Below are 19,490 nucleotides of genomic sequence, written 5' to 3'. Positions count from 1 at the left end.
GCCTAACTATTGGTAACCTTACTCTCACTGTTGTAAATAATTGCAGTATGGCTAGATGTGTAGGTGCTGTTTAGACCCACTTGAATAAAGTCATTTTTTAGTTACCTTTGAGAACATTTTAAATAAAATGTATCAAGTAGGATTTAATGTTGTAGATATTTTAAAACATAACATTTATTCTTTTTAGTGCCTTCTTAAAACTTCTTATGTTTCCTATGTATGGTGGTTCCTGTGAGTTTGGAAGTTTTTACTATTCTATAGTTTAATATTACACTTAACACTTTATTCATGACTTCTGGCTGATCTGTAGGGATTCATGTAAAGAAATGTGGCCCTCTAACTACATTGCAGTCTTTGAATATCATGTAGGTGAAATCACTTTTGAAATGTTTGCTCTTAATCCTTCAGGAATTGAACCTTAGCTAGTACGATAAAGCATTAACCCATATTTTATTGAAGCTTGTCATTGAGTATCACATTAAAGTTCTCTTTATAGCACTCACTATTTATGATTTTTTTTTGTTGTTATTGTTCTCATGGGTGTTTTGTTTTTAATTTTATTTTATTTTTAAACTTTACATAATTGTATTAGTTTTGCCAAATATCAAAATGAATCCGCCACAGGTATACATGTGTTCCCCATCCTGATTTATGATTTTTGAAGAATTTACTGAAGTCTACTGCTAGATTAAAAATACATTTATTAGCTAAAATCTGGAACATTATAGCTAAACAATGCTCCTTCCAGTTTGCAAGGGACACTTTTTGACTGTGGCCTTGAAAGGTTCTGTGTTCAAGGATATAGTATTTGGTGCTTGAGAACAAAATATTCTAGGCTTATAATCAGAAAAGTTTGAAAACTGACTGCACCCACTGACTCCCTCTCTTGAAAGCTACAATATGTATAAGTATAGTAGGAGATCCAACCAGTCCATTCTAAAGGAAATGAGTCCTGAATATTCATTGGAAGGACTGATGCTGAAGCTGAAACTCCAGTACTTTGGCCACCTGATGCAAAGAGCTGACTCATTTGAAAAGACCCTGATGCTGGGAAACATTGAGGGCAGGAGGAGAAGGGGATGACAGAGGATGAGATGGCTGGATGGCATCACCAACTCAGTGGACATGGGTTTGGGTGGACTCCGGGAGTTGGTGATGGACAGGGAGGCCTGGCATGCTGCAGTTCATGGGGTCACAGAGTCAGACACGACTGAGCGACTGAACTGAACTGAACTGAAGGGTCCTAGGGCACTTTGCAGTTAAAAATCCACTTGTGAACTTTGGCAGCATTTATCTCAAGCATTTTTGGATACTGGAACCCTTGAAAAATCTGATGAAAACTATGAACATGAAAAAAATACATGTACATTTTTTTTTTCCATTTCAATACTTCATGTATCCTAAAGTCCTGGACTCTTACCTCTACTCCCATGTAGAGAAAATGATTTGATGGTTAAATAAGTGGATTTGAACAGGGGCAGAATTTTTCTCAGCATATGCATTATCATCCTTGAAGTAACTTTTCAGTTGTGTAGGTTTGGGAGGAGCTGGTTACTTAGCAGATTAATTAGTGATCTGAAACCATCCAAATGAATGAAAATACATTTGTGCCTTCTCTGTGGTCACTCTTGGTGCCACTAGATAACATTTGAGTAGATAGTGATCACTTAGAGAGAGACTGTCTGGGTAACTCTGAACATCATATTGAAGTACAATACCTGCCCCAACAAAATGCTTTTTTGTCTTATGAATAAAAGGAAAGAAACTAACATTTGTTATCCCAGCATTCTCTCTTACAGCTAATTAATTTGTGTGTATTAGCTTCTTAAATGCTAACATTTCATACAGATCTCCTTGGGAATCTTGTTTAGTGTCAAGAGTCTGATTCAGTCAGTCCCAGGAGGGACCTGATAGCCTTCATTTCTAACAAGCTCCCCAGGATTGTTGACTGGTATTGACATTGTAGTCTGTGGACTACAGTTTGAGTAACAGGGTCTTAGAAACTCTCAACCAACGTTTGGCCATGGCTACCTTAACCTGGAAATCCTGGTGTATTTGTATTTTTGAAATTTGTTTAGTCTGAAGAATTATGGTTCCAGCTATACGAGTCACCTTTTTTTCTACCTTAAGGCAAAGATGGACATTCTAATCTATTTGCTCTCACATTTAAGTATCAAAATACTTGCCCAGAACACACACATTTGTCAGAGGCATTTAAGACCATTTGTCCATGAGAGTTCCCCTTTAAGGCTTGCACACAAAGATAAAAGACCTAATAGGAGAACCAAATTAATATATGCAGAGTCAAAATAATATGTAGCAAAATCAAATGACCTAAATGCTTGCTGTTAGAATGTGAACCATGGACAGGCAGCGTTTGTATCATCTGGGAGCTTATTAGAATTGGAGCCTCTTGGGCCCCACCTTACACCAACATTGCTTTTCAGTACACATGTTAGCAAGATTCCAGGTGTTTTAATTTGAGTATATGCACATTAAAGACTGAGAAGTGCTGAACCATATTTATTCTTCTTTTGTTCTCTATGGGATAGGAATAGCCATGACTTCTTAGAAAAAAGAATGTTTACTTTGTCTTAAAGAAATTAGGGATGGAGGTCGATAGAGGGAAGATTGGAAAGCATTCCAAATTGTGGTAACAATAAGAAAAGTAGTATATGAGTCAGGATGAAGCAAGAAGAGAGCTTGAGAGAACTGCGGAAACAAATAGACCAGCACAGTGGGAGTTAAGTTGCTATCTTGTGAGATGAAGCATAGACATATATACTCTCCCGAATGAACTGTTAATCTGGTTTTTCTGCACATGTTGACAGTCTTTCAGAGTTAGTATGCTAAATCTTCATTTAACTTTGTTTCCCATAGAAGGTCTTTATGAAGATATGTATTATTGCATGCAAAGTAAGATTTTACAAATTATTTGCTAATCATTTTTTCAAACTTCAGTTCAAATTCAGATTTTATGAGTTTAGCATGATTTCTTGGCATTGCTGGATGGGTACTTGAGTTATCAGACATATAACTTGGTTATCAGACCCATAATTTGGCTCTGTCTACCAGGCCTGTTTCCTCTTTTGATGTTATTAGAGGAGTAGAAGCACATAGTTGAGATGGTCCTCGTTCTTTTGGGAAATTGGTTGGGACTGTTTGTGTAATGACTTTGGGGTTCTACCCAGCCCTGAATCTTTCCATTTCTTTCCCCGCTCTTTGTGCTCGCTGAAGACTGAGGTTAAATAAATGTCCAGCGTCAGGCAAGACAAGTCCTGACGGATGTGGCCCTCTTTAGACCCAGAGAGTTTATTGCTCACAAAGTCAGAGAAAGGAAGGGTGGCCAAAAGCGCCAGCTCCCCGTGTCCCTTATTCCACCACAAGGGCGACACCGAGACAGCGGTTGCATCATGAGTGGTGGGATGCCCTGTAACTTCGGAGCCAGTGCTGTGCTGTAGCTAAGCTGCAGTACAGAAAGGAGCTGTGTCCTCAGTGGTATGAGCCAAACTTGGTCTTATATTTTATCAGAGCCTAGGAGGAGGTGAGAGATCCTTTCATGAAACCTTTCAGGGGAGAGAGAGAGGGAGGTTCCTGTGTTCCATGTTACAGGGGGACAATAAGGCCTTCTCCCAAGACTTAGATTCATTGATGATTCGATCCTTTTCTGTGTGGGAACATGGAAGGTCTCTAGGAGGCCATGGCCAAGCTGTTTCCCTATAATGGCGACTCAACTGGCTGTGGCAGCCACTTGTGCTGAGGAAAACAGAAAGGAGGTAAGGGAAGGAATGATGATGTGAGACAGGAAATAACCCCCTTATATGAATAAGGGAGAAGTATCAATAACCTCAGATATGCAGATGACACCACCCTTATGGCAGAAAGTGAAGAGGAACTAAAAAGCCTCTTGATGAAAGTGAAAGAGGAGAGTGAAAAAGTTGGCTTAAAGATCAACATTCAGAAAACGAAGATCATGGCATCTGGTCCCATCACTTCCTGGGAAATAGGTGGGGAAACAGTGGAAACAGTGTCAGACTTTTATTTTGGGGGGTTCCAAAATCACTGCAGATGGTGATTGCAGCCATGAAATTAAAAGACGCTTACTCCTTGGAAGGAAAGTTATGACCAACCTAGATAGCATATTGAAAAGCAGAGACATTACTTTGCCAACAAAGGTCCGTCTAGTCAAGGCTATGGTTTTTCCATTAGTCATGTATGGATGTGAGAATTGGGACTGTGAAGAAAGCTGAGCGCCAAAGAATTGATGCTTTTGAACTATGGTGTTGGAGAAGACTCTTGAGAGTCCCTTGGACTGCAAGGCGATCCAACCAGTCCATCATAAAGGAGATCAGTCCAGGGATTTCTTTGGAAGGAATGATGGTAAAGCTGAAACTCCAATACTTTGGTCACCTCATGCAAAGAGTTGACTCATTGGAAAAGACTCTGATGCTGGGAGGGATAGGGGGCAGGAGGAGAAGGGGACGACAGAGGATGAGATGGCTGGATGGCATTACCAACTCGATGGATGTGAGTCTGAGTGAACTCCAGGAGTTGGTGATGGACAGGGAGGCCTGGCGTGCTGCGATTCATGGGGTCACAAAGAGTCAGACACGACTGAGCAACTGAACTGAACTGATAATAAGGAACATCATAGTTGTTATTGCTGTTGTTATATCAGCTGGCCTGGCGAGTGTTACTCTGAAATATTACTAACTTTAAATCTCCTGCTTTCCTGGAGAATTACTATTAAAGTGCTCCAAAGAGAAACTAGTCAACAGTAGTACCCTAATTTTGGAAATCTAGCCCTTGATATTTTAAATCTGCTGCTGCTGCTGCTAAGTTGCTTCAGTCGTGCCCTACTCTGTGCGACCCCATAGACGGCAGCGAGACTCATGTAAAACCATGGTTTCCCCGCCCTGCCCCCCCACCCCCCCATTTTGGTAACATCTTAAAAGTTATAGCATGTTTCTCTCAACAATTTCAACTCTTTGGAGGATGACTGAATTTTTTTTTTTTTTTTAACTGTTGGGGAATTAACTGCTCCCTAAAGAGAATTTTGTGTATGCTGCATAATACATATTTTAATTTTGATTAGAATTCATTTGGCACTTTTCACATGATTCTGTAATAGCAGTCAGAAACTTAATTTCATTTATATAAATATTCTTATTAGAATATGTGCTTAGTCAGTCATGTCTGACTCTTTGTGACCCTATGGACCATAGCCCATGAGGCTCCTCTTGTCTATGGGATTCTCTAGGCAAAAATACTGGAGTGGGTTGCCATGCCCTCCTCCAGATGATGTTCTTGACCCAGGGATCAAACCCATGTCTCCTGCATTGGTAGGTGGATTCTTTACCGCTGCGCCGCTGGGGAAGCTTTTCTTACTAGAATAACATATTTCATTTTCTTTGATCTATGTTTGCTGTTAATTAAATGAGCAATAGTACAACCATTCATATCATTTTACCTGTTACTTTTGGCAAGCATACCTTTTATTGCTGTTTTGTGTAATAGTCCATATTAACCAAGAGAGCTCTTTTTCTAATAAGCTTCATGCAAAATGAGTTAGGGTAGCTGGAGAATCTGGGAGACCGACAAAGAAATCAGGAACCTATGTATGAGATGATGAAGTCCTGACTTGAAAGATGGTTTTAGAGAAAGAAAGGGAAGTTGAATCCAGATAGGATATCACAGAAAATAAACTGACAGTATCTTGGGAACTTATTTATTACTAACAGCAGCTGTTGTGATCTGGAGGTAGAAACAGCAATGCTTTAGAATCTGCTGGCTCTTGCAAAGAGTGTCTGGAGCAAAAGTCAGAGCTCTGTGGTTCTTGGAGAAAACTTGGTTGGAGGAAACCCATGCAACCCCTTCTGTGAGAAGGGCACCTCGTTCCCTTCCAAGAGTAGCAGTTTTTTGCCACTTCAAGGTACTAATGGGAAAGGGTGTCATTGGAAAAGGAGGTGGCATCCTGCCTACCCTGAACATGGTAGAGCATATACCTTTGCAACTGACGAGACTGAGGAATCGAGAGGCTTCCTTTTACTGTCTTGATGGGAGGCTGACAACTTACTAGCCAGAACATTGCTTCAGTGTAGTCATGAGACTTCCAGGCACTATCGGTGTGCTGCCAATAAAGCTCCCCAGCAGTTGGGTCCAGCCCTATGGGTAGATGAGAGTCATGACTAATCTAGTGAATATAACAATGCACATAGAAGGGAGCAGCAGTCAGAGAGAAGACATAGAAGCTGACCACTGGAACAGGTAAAGTCTAGTAAAAACAATTATTGAAGGAAATACTCACTTGAGTGAAATAAGAATACTTAAATAGAATTATTTTTAAAAAGCAAGTTGAATTATAAATTCTTTAGAACTAGAAAAAAGATTTTCACATTTAATGTCTAGATTATTTGGAAAAGAGGATGAATGCTGTTAAGTTCCAAATTACTGGCCTAGAAAATCAAAGGGAAGAACTGTGTCATTGCACAGAGCAGAAAGTGCCGCGCCATGTTTAGTTGCTCAGTCGTGTCTGACTCTTTGTGACACCATGGACTGCAGCCTATCAGGCTCCTCTGTCCATGGGGTTTCTCCAGGCAAGAATACTGGAGTGGGTTGCATGACTTCCTCCAGGGGACCTTCCCAACCCAGGGATCGAACCCACATCTCCTGCATTGCAGGTGGATTCTTTACCATTGGGGCCACCAGGAAAGCCAGAAAGTACTAAGAAATAAAAGAAAGAGGGAAATGATTAGAGGCATAAAGACAAATCTTGGGAGCTGATAACACAAGGAGTTCTAAAGAAGGAAAAAAACAGATGAGAAGGCAATTATTAAATAATAAAAGAGTATCTTTAATGAAGGAAGACTTAAGATTGCAGATTGTTTTCTAGCCAGGAGATACAGAGAGAATGTACACACCCTCAAAGAGTCCTTTTCTCTGACAAAGAGCTCATCTTTACCTGTCAAGATGAAAAAAAATGTTGGTGTATCCTATCTTCATAGAAACAATGTATGAATGAGATAGAGACCTGTGAAAAGGAGAGGTAACAGTTCAGTAAAGAAAGCAGTAGTTTAATCTCATTTGTTAATATAAATTCAGAAGTAAAATATTAGCAGATTTAATCTGCCAGTCTCTCAAAAGAATATTAGAATGTCAAAATGTAATCATGATTTATTATCAGGAAATCTGTCAGCATAATTTATTGTATCAAATACATTACAGGACAAATCATGTAGTCATAGCAGTAGATTAGATAAAATTTTACATCATTCCTAACGAAAATGCACCTAAAAAGGGAGGCAGTTATTTAAATATAATAAAAGCTGTTAGCTGATGCCAGTTACAAGCACTGTTGTAATGAAAATATTCCAGAGACAGAAATTAACTGAGATTCCCTCTCTGCCACCATCATTATTAAGCATTTTTTCGTAAATTATCTTGACTAGATTAAATGATTGGAATAATGTTTGAAAAGGAGGAAAGCAGATTTTTTATTTTTTTCTAAGCTAGCCCAAGAGACACTGGAAAATAGCTACCTAAGTTAACTTAAGTAATTATGAAGTAAGGTTATGAAGTAAGTGTATAAGTATTTATCATAGTATTAATAATACCCAGTAGAAATGGAAGTGGTGGAGAGTATTTTCTTCATAGTAGTATCCAGAGCTACTGGGACAAAAAATGCTAAGGAATAAATTTAGCAAGAAATGTACTAGATCTATAGAAAAACTTTGAAGAACATGAAATAAGATTGAGCAAATATAAAACATAATTGTATTCTTAAGTTAGAATGTGTAAAATTATTTAATGTCAATTCTCTGCAAATTAATAAATACTTCAAGTGAGATTCCATTTTGAATCTCCATGGATTGTTTTTTAAACCGGGGGCAAAAGATTTCAAAGCTTATATGGAAGGACAGATGTCCAAAATTAGCTAAGAAAAGAAGGTAGATAGGAGTTGCCTTACCAGATGTTTAAACATACTGTGAAACTTCTGTGGCATTGGAATAATTAAAACAGATGGAATGTCCAGAAATAAAACCCAACAAATAAGGAGATTTAATGTATCGACCAAGCTTGCATTTTAATTCAGTGGGAAAAATATAGGTATAATCAATCAGCTCTTCATGTGGAACAAAATTAAGTTGAATTTCTACCTTGTGCTAGATACCAAAAAGCAAATGTAAAAAAGATTAACAACGAAGCTTGGAAAATTTAATAGAATGTATGTATAACCTATGGTTGGGGTAGCACTTCCTTTATAGCTCAGCCGGTAAAGAATCTGCCTGCAATGAAAGAGACCCAGGTTTAATTCCTGGATTGGGAAGATCCTCTGGAGAAGGAAATGGCAACCCATTCCAGTAGTCTCGCCTGGAGAATCCCATGGACAGAGAAGACTGGCAGGCTGCAGTCTATGGGATCACAAGAGTTGGACACAACTTAGCAACTAAACCACCACCATGGATGGGAAAGAATTTTTAGACCAAGTCATATTATTTACAAAAGGCATATGATCAAACGCTTTATTCTTCTATTATGGACGTATATAGACTAGATATGATTCTTACATTTACTAATATTGAAAAATTGTTAACTTGGAGTCTAGTAGAGAATTTGGGTTATGTGAGGTCTACCATGTAGTTCGAGTTGGGGATATATTCACTGAGGTGAATATCAAAGGACAGTGAAGTGTTAGAATTTATTACTGTTACCCCATGCCTCCAAAGATTATTACAAAGATATTTCTAAGACATATTCTTTACTCTTTTGATTTCTTCTTAAACAAAGCCCTCACAACATTATAAATTAAGTTACTCGTACTATTTCACTATGGAAATCAGTTTCCCTTTCAGTTTGAGTTAGTTGCAACTGATAACAGTTGTCAATTTTTTTACTCAAGGGTATGAAAGTGCCAGTGTGTCTAGCACATGTGAACCTTGCAAAAGTAGAAACAGACATTCAGCCCAGACCGAAGAGCCTGTTCAAGCAAAAGTACTCAGCAGAAAGAAACATGAGCAGCTGGAAAAAGTCATAAGATGTAGTAGGTCTACAGAAATATCTTCAGGTATGTTCTGTTTTGGTTTGTTTTAATTTAAGGATTTATTCATCCTAGATTTGAAAAGCTATATTACAACTAGCTGAAAATTGATCTGTCACACTTTCCTATCATGTATAAGGTGTTATAGTAGAGTGTAAGTACACAATTCTTGACACCAAAAATGTAAACTGGAAATATTAATATATTTTATTGTTACTGTGATATTGTCTTTGATGCATTTTGATAAAACTCTGAATAAACAAACTTAGTTGACATTAATTTGGTTCTCCTAATTTGAAATTCTGATAATATTATCTGAATAAGAATTCCATATAAAATCTTACCATTCCCCTGCTTAAGATCTTTGGTCTTCAACCATGCCTACAGGACAATGTCCTGTTGTCTTAATGCAACATGTCTGGCCAGCAGAGATTTGATTCCTTCCTGCCTGCCTCTCCAGACTCCTTTCTCATACCCTCTGCCTTGAACTTGACTCTCACTGACATTTTTTCATAGCCACCGCAAGAGTTGTCTCACCTTGACAGTTGCCTTTTTTGCCTCAAGTCCTTTTCTTTGTAAGCCCTTTTCTCTGCTGGCTCTTAAATAAAATCTTAATTCTGTAATTATATCCAAGTCCAAGCAGGGATAGGTTCCCTTTTCCTTTTTGTTTTTCTGTCAAAGCCTGTGTAAACCTCTTCTGTTGCCTGTATTACATTATACAGTATTCACCTGTTTAGTGTCTGTATTGCTTTTTTGAGTCCCTTGGCAATAGATAATATTTTTTCATATTTGTATCTTAAATGTTAGCGTGGTACCTGACATATGGTAGGCACTCAGTGAGTGTTTATTGAATGAATGGAGTCATGTATTTGCCACCATTTTAGTTTAAATACATACTAGTACTTTCCTAATTTATAAAGAGTAAGTACATCTCAAAGAAATATGGAGAAAGAGTCAGTAAATATGGACTCTAAATTTTCAGTTGTCCCTAAGACCTTTCGTGAAAATGATAATAGCAGCTACCATTTATATTATGCTTCACTGTTTACAAATTAATTACTTATGTCATTTGAACTTCATAATCCTGTGAATTTATTTTTTATTTTGTAGATGAGGAAACATTATCACAGGGGGTACCTATTTTTTCTCAGTGCTCATAAAGGACCAGTAATATAAACTGATCTGGTTTAACTGGTTCTTGGGAAAAAAGTCATGCCTTTAACTCAGTAATTGTACTTTTAGGCATGCATCCTAAAGGAAACAAAAGTGAAAGAAGAAGTTGGGATTTAGGTGTTGACCAAACATTGTGATTCCAACTATTTTAAACAAAAATCTGGATGAAAAAAAAAGTGTAAGAACATCAAAGTATTAATAATGGTTTTATGTATACCTGTGGCGGATTCATGTTGATATATGGCAAAACCAGTACAATATTGTAAAGTTAAAAAATAAAATAAATTATATATAAAAAATAAACTCCTTTATATTTTCTAAAACTTACAATGAATATTTATTTTTCATATTTTGAAATGACTTCTTCAAGGTCATATTGCTAGCAAATGATAGAGCTGAAGTTTCAATCTTAGTCTCTTAAGTCCAGGATCCTTTTGTCAAATATATTAATTCTGTTGTTCTGACCCCAGCATTTTATTGAAATTTTGTAGTTTCCATCTCCTTTCACTATCTTTATCAAATAGTGATGTCATCAAACAGACAGTTAGGTGAGGGTTGGGGAAGGGCACTAAATTGATAGGCTTAATAAATTAATTATCATTACCTAAATAGTTGATAGTTGGTCATAGTACTTCAGATCTTATTACTGTCACTTAGAAACATAACCATCAAATTTTGATGAACTAAAACAAGTTTGAATAATATAAATATTCCTATTTTGTAGAAGACTTAATTTTAGTTTTAACCATTACCCTAAAGTTCTTTGTAGCATGTAATAGTAGTTTTTTGTTACATGATCATTTGATTGTAACATCTAAGGCTGCTAGTATTGAACTGTATACGATTCAGTACAGTCCTCTTGTCCCTCGAGGACTGTGGGAAGTTGCCTTGATGTGTACGCTTCTAAGAGTGAATGGTAAAAGTTTACTATATGAGAGTCATATCAGTCATATCAACACAAGTTTATAGCAGATCATTTGATATTTTCTCCAAAGAGATTATTTTTATATAGAGCATAAACCATACCTTGTGATAACATTTCAGTTCAGGCAAATGATTTTAAAGAAATTTGCTTCTTTTTTTTTCATTCATTTATTCATATTATAGACCCTGTCTTTACTATTCATACACATTTTATGTTCATCCTTATGTCTGCCCTTTCCTACAGCACATGCTAGGAGAATACTACAGCAGTCTAACAGAAATGCATGCAATGAAGCGCCAGGTAACAATCTGCTTAGTTCTGGTGTCCGCTTTTTGTTAACTTTTACCATTGGTCCTAAAAATCCTTAGTTTTATTGTTCTAATTATTTTTTAGATTCAGTTTAGTGTGTATATGTTATTTGGCTGGTAAAAGTGAAAGAGAATTCATACCCATTAAATTCTGAAGCTTTTCATTTATAATTCTTAATTGGTAAAATTGCCTGCTTTTCTCTTACTTTCATTTTCTGTAGTGTAACATAACCAACACATTCATGTAGGTAATAGAAAACTTTTTTTGTAATTTAATGTTTTATTTGAAGTTATTTATTTTGTATTCTTTAAATGCTTATGAGCATTAATATTTTTGGAAACAAAAATACAGTTGTTTTTATTCTTAGCTGTGATTTACAGTGTTAAGTATTGTGTATGACTTCTGTTGTAGTTATTTTTTTCTTACCAGTCCACACGTGTAAAAAAATAAACCATTGAACAAAACAACTATGACATGTAAATACCATGATTAATAAAGGTCATGGAAAACTGCATAATGCTATTTTTGTCTTTAAACTATGAATATTTATTAGACATGTATGATTTAGAATTGTAAATATTCTTTAATGCCTCCTCTGCTACACATGAGTGAAAAAGAAAAGCCTGTTATGAACCTTTAGGAGAATTTAAAGGAAAAAAAAACACAAAACAAGGATCTATCACAGATGAAGTTAAATATATCAGTGGCACTTCCTAAAGAAAAGAACTCTGAAGAAAGTAGGATAAAAACAAGATGGAGTCATAGAAATCTGGCTGAGGTCAGAGATTTTTCTAGCTTAAACTAGTGCACCTCAGTCCAGAAAGAGAATGGTAAAAACTTTCGACTTCTCTATTGTAAGGATGAAGTATATGTCTGCTATAATTCATTATTTGGAAATAATTTAATCTTTACTGATATATAATTTAGAGTGATCATTTTATCACATAATGAAGGTATGAAAGATATCATTAAATATGCTTTGTTCTTACATCTTTAAGATATAAGAAACCATTTAAAAATCATTTTTTAAAACAACTGATCAAATTACAATATAGTGTATGAATTGGGAAAGTTTGTATGCTGTCACATCTTATCTGGATTTTTCCTATAAGTAGAAATTTCCTACAGAGATAGTTCCAGTTCCTGCTCATAATAAATATTTTTATAGTAACAGTGCATCATAGTATATCATTTCATTTTATACTCATAAATATCTGAGGCACGGTAGGGACATTGTATATTTATTATCCTTATCATCTTATACTTGTGGAAATTGAGGCCCGAGGATGTTAATTTGCTTAGCAAGTTAATGGAAAGTTTTTTCATTAAACCACATTTGCTTTGCATTTTGAAAATTTCTTTCTTGGAAAAAGTGAATTAAATCTTAATGATCTTGCAATATTTATTTGAAAGCACAGTGTATTAAAACACTTAACATTTCAAATTCCCTGTTGTGAAAATTTAGCACTACTTTCTGTGAGCTAAAATGAACTTAAACTTAAGTATTTATCTATTTGTGGTTCTACTATTACTCTAGAAAGTTTATAGAGTTTGATAGCTAGAAGAACACTTGGAAATGTTTTTTTCATAGAGAACTCAAAATGGGATCAGTTCCTAATTTGTGTGGAAATTTTTTTTTCGTAGAGAACTCAAAATGGGATCAGTTCCTAATTTGTGTTTTTAAAAGTAAAGGTATGGCTGTATACCTTTAAGTGTGATAACTCTTTGTTATAAATAAATACATGCAGCAGAAGTGTTGCTAAATAATAGAGTGATACCTAATTCTGGGTAACTGAAAAGTTCATTTGGGTCACTGCTTGCTTCAGCTTATACTGAGTGTGTCAGTAAGACACTGTAGTAAAATTGTACCTATTTTGTTACATTTACAAATTCAGTTTTTCATCAGTACAGCAGGATAGTAGAGATTTGAGAATCAGTAGATCTAACTAGATAAACCTTAAAGTAGTAGGTCTCCTTGGCAGCATTTAGTTTGTTCTCAACATTAACAAAATAAATTTCCTTTTCTGTAAAAAAGTTCATATTAGCAAAAAAAGAAAATACTTTTCAATTCACTTATTTTATTCAAGTGCTGAAAGATTTCCACTGATTATTCCTATAAAACATGTAAAATTTTCCAGATATTTTTCACTGAGAAATAACTTTGGTCTAAGTGATGCTAGATAATGTTATTTCTCTAGTAAGTAGTATGTATCTTGAGATTTTTAGAATTATCTTTATCCTGGTAATTATGAAGATTCTTTTTTTACTTTAAAAGCTCTGCGATAGAATTGTGTTCTGATTTTTAAGTAATTTAAAGTTGAGAGCAATGATGCAAGTTAATAGAAATAGGAATATATTTCGCCAATATTAACTTTCTGATCTTTAATATCTTCCAGAAACCAGTAGTGATTTTTCCATGTTCGAAGCTTTGCGGGATACCATTTATTCTGAAGTAGCTACGTTGATTTCTCAAAATGAATCTCGTCCACATTTTCTTATTGAACTCTTCCATGAGCTTCAGCTACTTAATACAGACTATTTGAGACAGAGGGCCTTATATGCATTGCAGGTATCTTGTACCTAAGATTCTCTTTCCTCTGCTTTCTGGTACTGCCAATTTTCCCAATTCTTTCTGTTTACTTTCTTAAATTGAAGTATGTCCTTGTTCCATAAGTATTTCAATCTGTTTCTTTATGTATTTCCATGCCATTTTAATAATTTTCTTATATAGCTTAAGTGGCTTTAGATAAAAGTCTTTTTCTGACAGTTTTTCATTGTATTGTCCTGTTATATCTTTCTCATAGTTAATCTTTGAGGTTGGGAGGATTGCCTTTGTTTTGCTGTCTGCTTTTACTTTTAATTTTGTGATTAAACACAAATGTTTTTCATAAATAGCTATCTTCTCTCCTTATTTTAGGACATAGTATCCAGGCATATTTCTGAGAACCATGAAAAAGAAGGAGAAAATATAAAGTCCGTGAATTCTGGTACTTGGATAGCATCCAACTCAGAACTTACTCCCAGTGAAAGCCTTGCTACTACTGATGATGTAAGCTGATAATGATTAATGAAATGTAGACATAATTTCAATATGCAGTGAACAAAAGTTAAGTAGTTTGTTAATAAATTGTGATTATACGCTATGTATTTAGTTTTTAGCTTTTTTCAAAAGCTAAGTGTAATGTATTGCTTAATTTTGAGGTGAGGTATAAAATTCAGTCAAAATATGACAGCAGTCAAACACCGAAAGTTATATAGAAATGATAGCTTATAAGGTCTAAAATAACTGTATTTATATCTCCTTTGTCCAGTACAGGAGTTGAGTCGTAATAGCTCAGTTAGTAAAGAATCTGCCTGTAATGTAGGAGACCCTGGTTCGATTCCTGGGTCAGAAAGATCCACTGGAGAAGGGACAGGCTACCCACTCCAGTATTCTTGGGCTTCCCTTGTGGCTCAGCTGGTACAGAATCCACCTGAAATGCCGGAGACCTGGGTTCAGTCCCTGGGTTGGGAAGATCCCCTGGAGAAGGGAAAGGCTACCCACTCCAGTATTCTGGCCTAGAGAGTTTCATGCACTGTATAGTCCATGGGGTCACAAAAGAGTCAGACATGACTGACCAACTTTCACTCACTCACACATTTAGTAAAAATTGCTGTGTTCATTCAAGACATTTGAGTAAATCATACAGCAATTAGATCACAGAACCGTTGAATAAATACAAGATAAATTATGTTTTTAGGTTAGAAGAGAAGCTAGACCAAAAAAAGCCTAGAAGAAAATGTAATTTAATGTATTAAAACTGTTGAAGAAAATTTTGAGTAAAGTAAAAAGGGCCTGGAAATGAAAGAGTGATGAGGGAAGTATATATTTTCAATAAACTATATTCTCCAAGTAGCACCTACTTTGCACATAGTGGATTGAATGTATGCCAACTGCTAAGAGACTGAGGAGGTAATGAGCTCACTTGGAAATCACCTGTTTAAAGGTTCAGATCCTGATTCTATTTTAAAAGATTGTATGTATGTGGTCCTGGGATAGCAAGTATGTTCTTTTTTATACCACCTTCAGCACCTGGATATTCATGGATCAGAGTACCATAATTGATTAGCAAATGTCTACTATGATTATGAAGTTGGAAGCATATTATTGTGTTTCTTCCCATGGTTAATATGATAACATAAGCTTTTTTCCTGAAAAGATAGTGTTTTCTCCAGAGATGATCATCTTTTCTTCATGTATAGTAACTTCCTTAGAATTATTGAGGACTTCTAAATTTTTGCTCTATTTTTGCTCTTGTGTTTAAAATGGTACTTCCCCAAGTCATCTTTTCTGCTTAAAATTTTTCTTCACCAGGCTCCAGCCCTTAAACTACTATGAACATAAACCTGTGTACAAAAAGTACATGGTTTTGATTGACTTTATTATCAAATATAAGTTAATGTAACAGATTGGTACTTGGAATTAATTGTTATTGTAACCAGTTGAAAATTGTGTTGTCTTTTTTGGTGGGAAATGAAGTGTTCCAGCTGTATACATAAAACATAGGAGATACTAGCTTATATTAAATTTATTAGCCTTGAAATGACTGAGAGAGCATGAAGAATGTCTTTTTTGAAAAATCTTTTTTAGTAATTTTATATCCTTAACTCTAGCGCCTTTCTTTTTATCCAAATTTCATATAGGCAGCATTACTTCCAGTTATTTTAAAGGATTTGAGCCCATTGTTTTGCACAATACATTTGGAAAATTGAGCTACAACTTATGATATAATTAACCTGACAAGCTTTTAAAGTTAAATAAGATTTAAAGATGTAGTAATACTTTGTAAGTGTCTTAGCTTAGGCTGGTTCAACAAAATACTGTAGACTGGATGGCTTAAACGAGAGAGATTTATTTCTCACGATTCTGGAGGCTAGGAAGTCCTGAGAATGTTGTACCGGCAGACTCGGTTCTTGGTGTGGACCCTCTTCCTGGCTTGCAGATGGCCACCTTCTCCCTGTATCCTTGTGCAGTGAGAGAAAGCTCTGATGTCTCTTCCTTGTCTTAAAAGGGTCATCAAGGGGACTCTACCCTGGTGACTTCATCTAAACCTGACTACCTCTCAGCTGCCCTGCCTCCTAATATCTCCACTTTGGGAGTTGAACTTCAATATATAAATTTTGTGAGGGACACAAAAATTCATTCCATTACCATAGGGACTTGGCACAAATAACTATACTTAGAATTACTTTTAAATAAATAAATCAGTTCTTTAATTTTTCATCTAAAACGTAAATTCTTCATTTATATCATCATCTTCCCTTTATTTATGTCATTTAGTCAGCAGCAGTGCTAGCACAATGTCCAGTGTTCATATCCACAGATCCAGAGCAGTGCTAGCCACTAGAATGTTCCAAATGTCTTACAATCTGCATTGTCTAGTACAGTATCTATTAGCACATGTGGCTTTCGAGCACTAATGTGGCTAATGGGATTGAGGAACTAAATTTTAAGTGTTGTTTAACTAGCTGCATGGCTAGTGGTTACCATATTGGGTGGATATAGAGTCTCATTCTCCATGTTACTAAGCCAGGGTCCTTGGAGTTCCATTTATGGAGGTTTTCAGATACCTTTTAGGGCATGTAAACATGTCCATGCCATGAAAGAGAGAATTGAAGTAGTCATCTGGAGATTATAAATTAAGGAGGATGAGGAATTGAGGTTTAGGAAGAGGAAGAGACAGTTTCCATCATCGACTCCAGGTGCTGTAAAATGGCAAAGTCACATCTAACTTTGGGTATTGCTTGAAGGCGTAACAAAATGTTTCCATTTCTTAAAACATGTTCCCTTATGCCAGAATTTCCTTTAATCAGGGACAGGCCTTTCATTTCATAATTTAAGAGAAACTTTAAAAGATCAATAACTTGGAAAGAAGATAGTTTTGAGATGAGTTGCAGTCAAAATATAATTGATACTCCCTCCTACTCATACTGTACACAAAAATTAATTTGAAACTACTTTATAGTAGTAGAAGGAACTTCTCTGGTGGCTCAGTGGTAAAGAACCCACCTTCCAATGCAGGAGACACAGGTTCGACCGCTGGATCCGGAAGATTCCCTGGAGGAGGAAATGGCAACCCACTCCAGTATTCTTGCCTGGGAAATTCCATGGACAGAGGAGCCTGACAGGCTACAGTCCATGGGGTCTCAAAAGAGTCACTAAAGAACAACAGTACTGGAAAAGTTAAAACTATAAAACTTAGAAAAAAAAAAACTATGATTTTGACATGAGAGAGATTTTGTAGGACATAGCACTAAATATGAAAGGAAAAAAATAAATTGGACTTCATCAAAGTAAAATCCTTCTGCTTTTCAAAAGGTACCATTAGGAGATAACAGCCTTAGTACATGTATCTGGCAAATGACTGTATAAAAAGCCTAACTATAGAAAGGGCTTTAATTGTAAGAAATCAACTCAAGGGACTCCCTGGCAGTCCAGTGGTTATGGCTTCATGCTTCTAGTGCAGGAGGCCTGGGTTCAATCCCTGGTTGGGGAACAAGGATTCCATATTCCATGGGGTGCATCCAGAAAAAAAAATCAGCTCATAAAAATGGGCAGGAGATTTGAACATGTGTTTCACAAAAGAATATATATAAATGGCCAGTGTGCAAATTAAAACCACATGAGATTCTACCTCACACCTGCTAGAAAAGCTATCTAAAAAAGCTTTTAGACATCTAAAAGATGGACAATAAGAAGTATTGGTGTGCACTTGAAACAGTTGGGACTTTCATACTGCTTGTAGGATTGTAAAAATTGTAACAACCACTTTGGAAGGCAGTTGGGCAGTTCTTGTAAAGTTAAACATAAACTTGGCATGTGACCCAGCAATTTCTTTTCTAGGTATTCATCTTAGAGAAATGAAAACATATCCACAAATACTTGTACACTAATGTTAATATCATCTTTAGTCATATAGCTTCAAACTGGAAACATCAACAGATAAATGGATAAATAAACAGTGGTATATCCATACAATGGAATACTATTTCAGCCATTAAAAAATAATGAACTTCTGAAACACAACAACATGGATTAATTTCAGAAACATACTGAGTGAAAGAAGCAAGACACTAAAGAGTATATACTGAGTGGTTCCATTTATATAAGGTTCTAGAAACAGCAAAACTAATCTCTGGTGATAGAAATCATGTGAGTGGGGAGTAGAGGATACAAAGGAACTCTCTGGGCTGATGGAAATGGTCTTATCTTTAGGAAAGATGGTTGCCTCAGTGCGTATATTTTTCAAAACTCATCAAACTGTACACTTAATGGGTGCATTGTTGTATGTAAATTATATTTCAATAAAAATTTTTAAAAATATAAATGGTGCCGTCAGTGTTTTTCTTCTGATATGAGACAACCAGGTATCATAGTAAAGTATTAGATACTGTTAGAGTTTGAAGGTAGAATCTCCCCGAGGGTGTAGGAGTAATGTTGCCTCTTCCAAGGTAGAGTGTGGTTAGCTGGCACTATGCATTTTCACCTCAGTAATGACAACGTGTTCTGCAAGGCTACTTGATGTTTGATATTCTCTGTGACTCTGCATTCAACCATTCATAACTTCCATTATATCACAGTTTGAAGTGTTTTATGCAAATAGTTTCTATGTTACATTTTTAATATTAATCCATACAATTTTAAAAGCAATACTAGTGACTTTTATTTGTTTTTTTAAACTACAACTTAGGAAACTTTTGAGAAGAACTTTGAGAGAGAAACACATAAAATAAGTGAGCAAAATGATGCTGATAATGCTAGTGTATCTTCAACTTGTGAGCCTTTTGCAACAGATGTTCTGGGTAAGCAGAATTTTTTGTAATCTTAGAACATGACTTTAATAAAATCTTTGAATTGCATTGATAAGGAAACAAAAGTTTAGAAAGGGAAGGTGTGGTAGAAAGAATGTGAACTTAAAACACTACCCATCCATCAGTCTAAATTCAGCCGTCTCTTGACTGTTAACTCTTTGACTTTGGGCCAGTCATCTCATCTTTCTGACTTTC

The 19,490-nt window shown here is 35.8% G+C and overlaps 1 protein-coding gene across 17 annotated transcripts in view; it reads left to right on the top strand.

The window, feature by feature from the left end:
• PCM1 (pericentriolar material 1) overlaps positions 1 to 19,490 on the top strand; it is a 90,901-nt gene that overhangs the window by 51,175 nt on the left and 20,236 nt on the right. For 12 of the 17 annotated variants that reach the window (XM_059882341.1, XM_024986425.2, XM_024986423.2 and 9 more), the window contains 5 exons: positions 8,900 to 9,064; positions 11,379 to 11,435; positions 13,841 to 14,013; positions 14,362 to 14,493; positions 19,175 to 19,286. In XM_059882341.1, coding sequence (XP_059738324.1) covers positions 8,900 to 9,064; positions 11,379 to 11,435; positions 13,841 to 14,013; positions 14,362 to 14,493; positions 19,175 to 19,286 — 639 coding nt within the window. The remainder of the gene's footprint in view (positions 1 to 8,899; positions 9,065 to 11,378; positions 11,436 to 13,840; positions 14,014 to 14,361; positions 14,494 to 19,174; positions 19,287 to 19,490) is intronic. The other 5 variants (XM_010820287.4, XM_024986426.2, XM_024986424.2 and 2 more) reach the window with 1 other exon arrangement.

This window comes from Bos taurus, chromosome 27 (genome assembly GCF_002263795.3).
Source record: "Bos taurus isolate L1 Dominette 01449 registration number 42190680 breed Hereford chromosome 27, ARS-UCD2.0, whole genome shotgun sequence".
In the NCBI taxonomy this organism is placed as follows: domain Eukaryota; kingdom Metazoa; phylum Chordata; class Mammalia; order Artiodactyla; family Bovidae; genus Bos; species Bos taurus.
The sequence above is the reverse complement of the archived record's forward strand: the minus strand, read 5'-3'. Positions and strand labels throughout refer to the sequence as shown.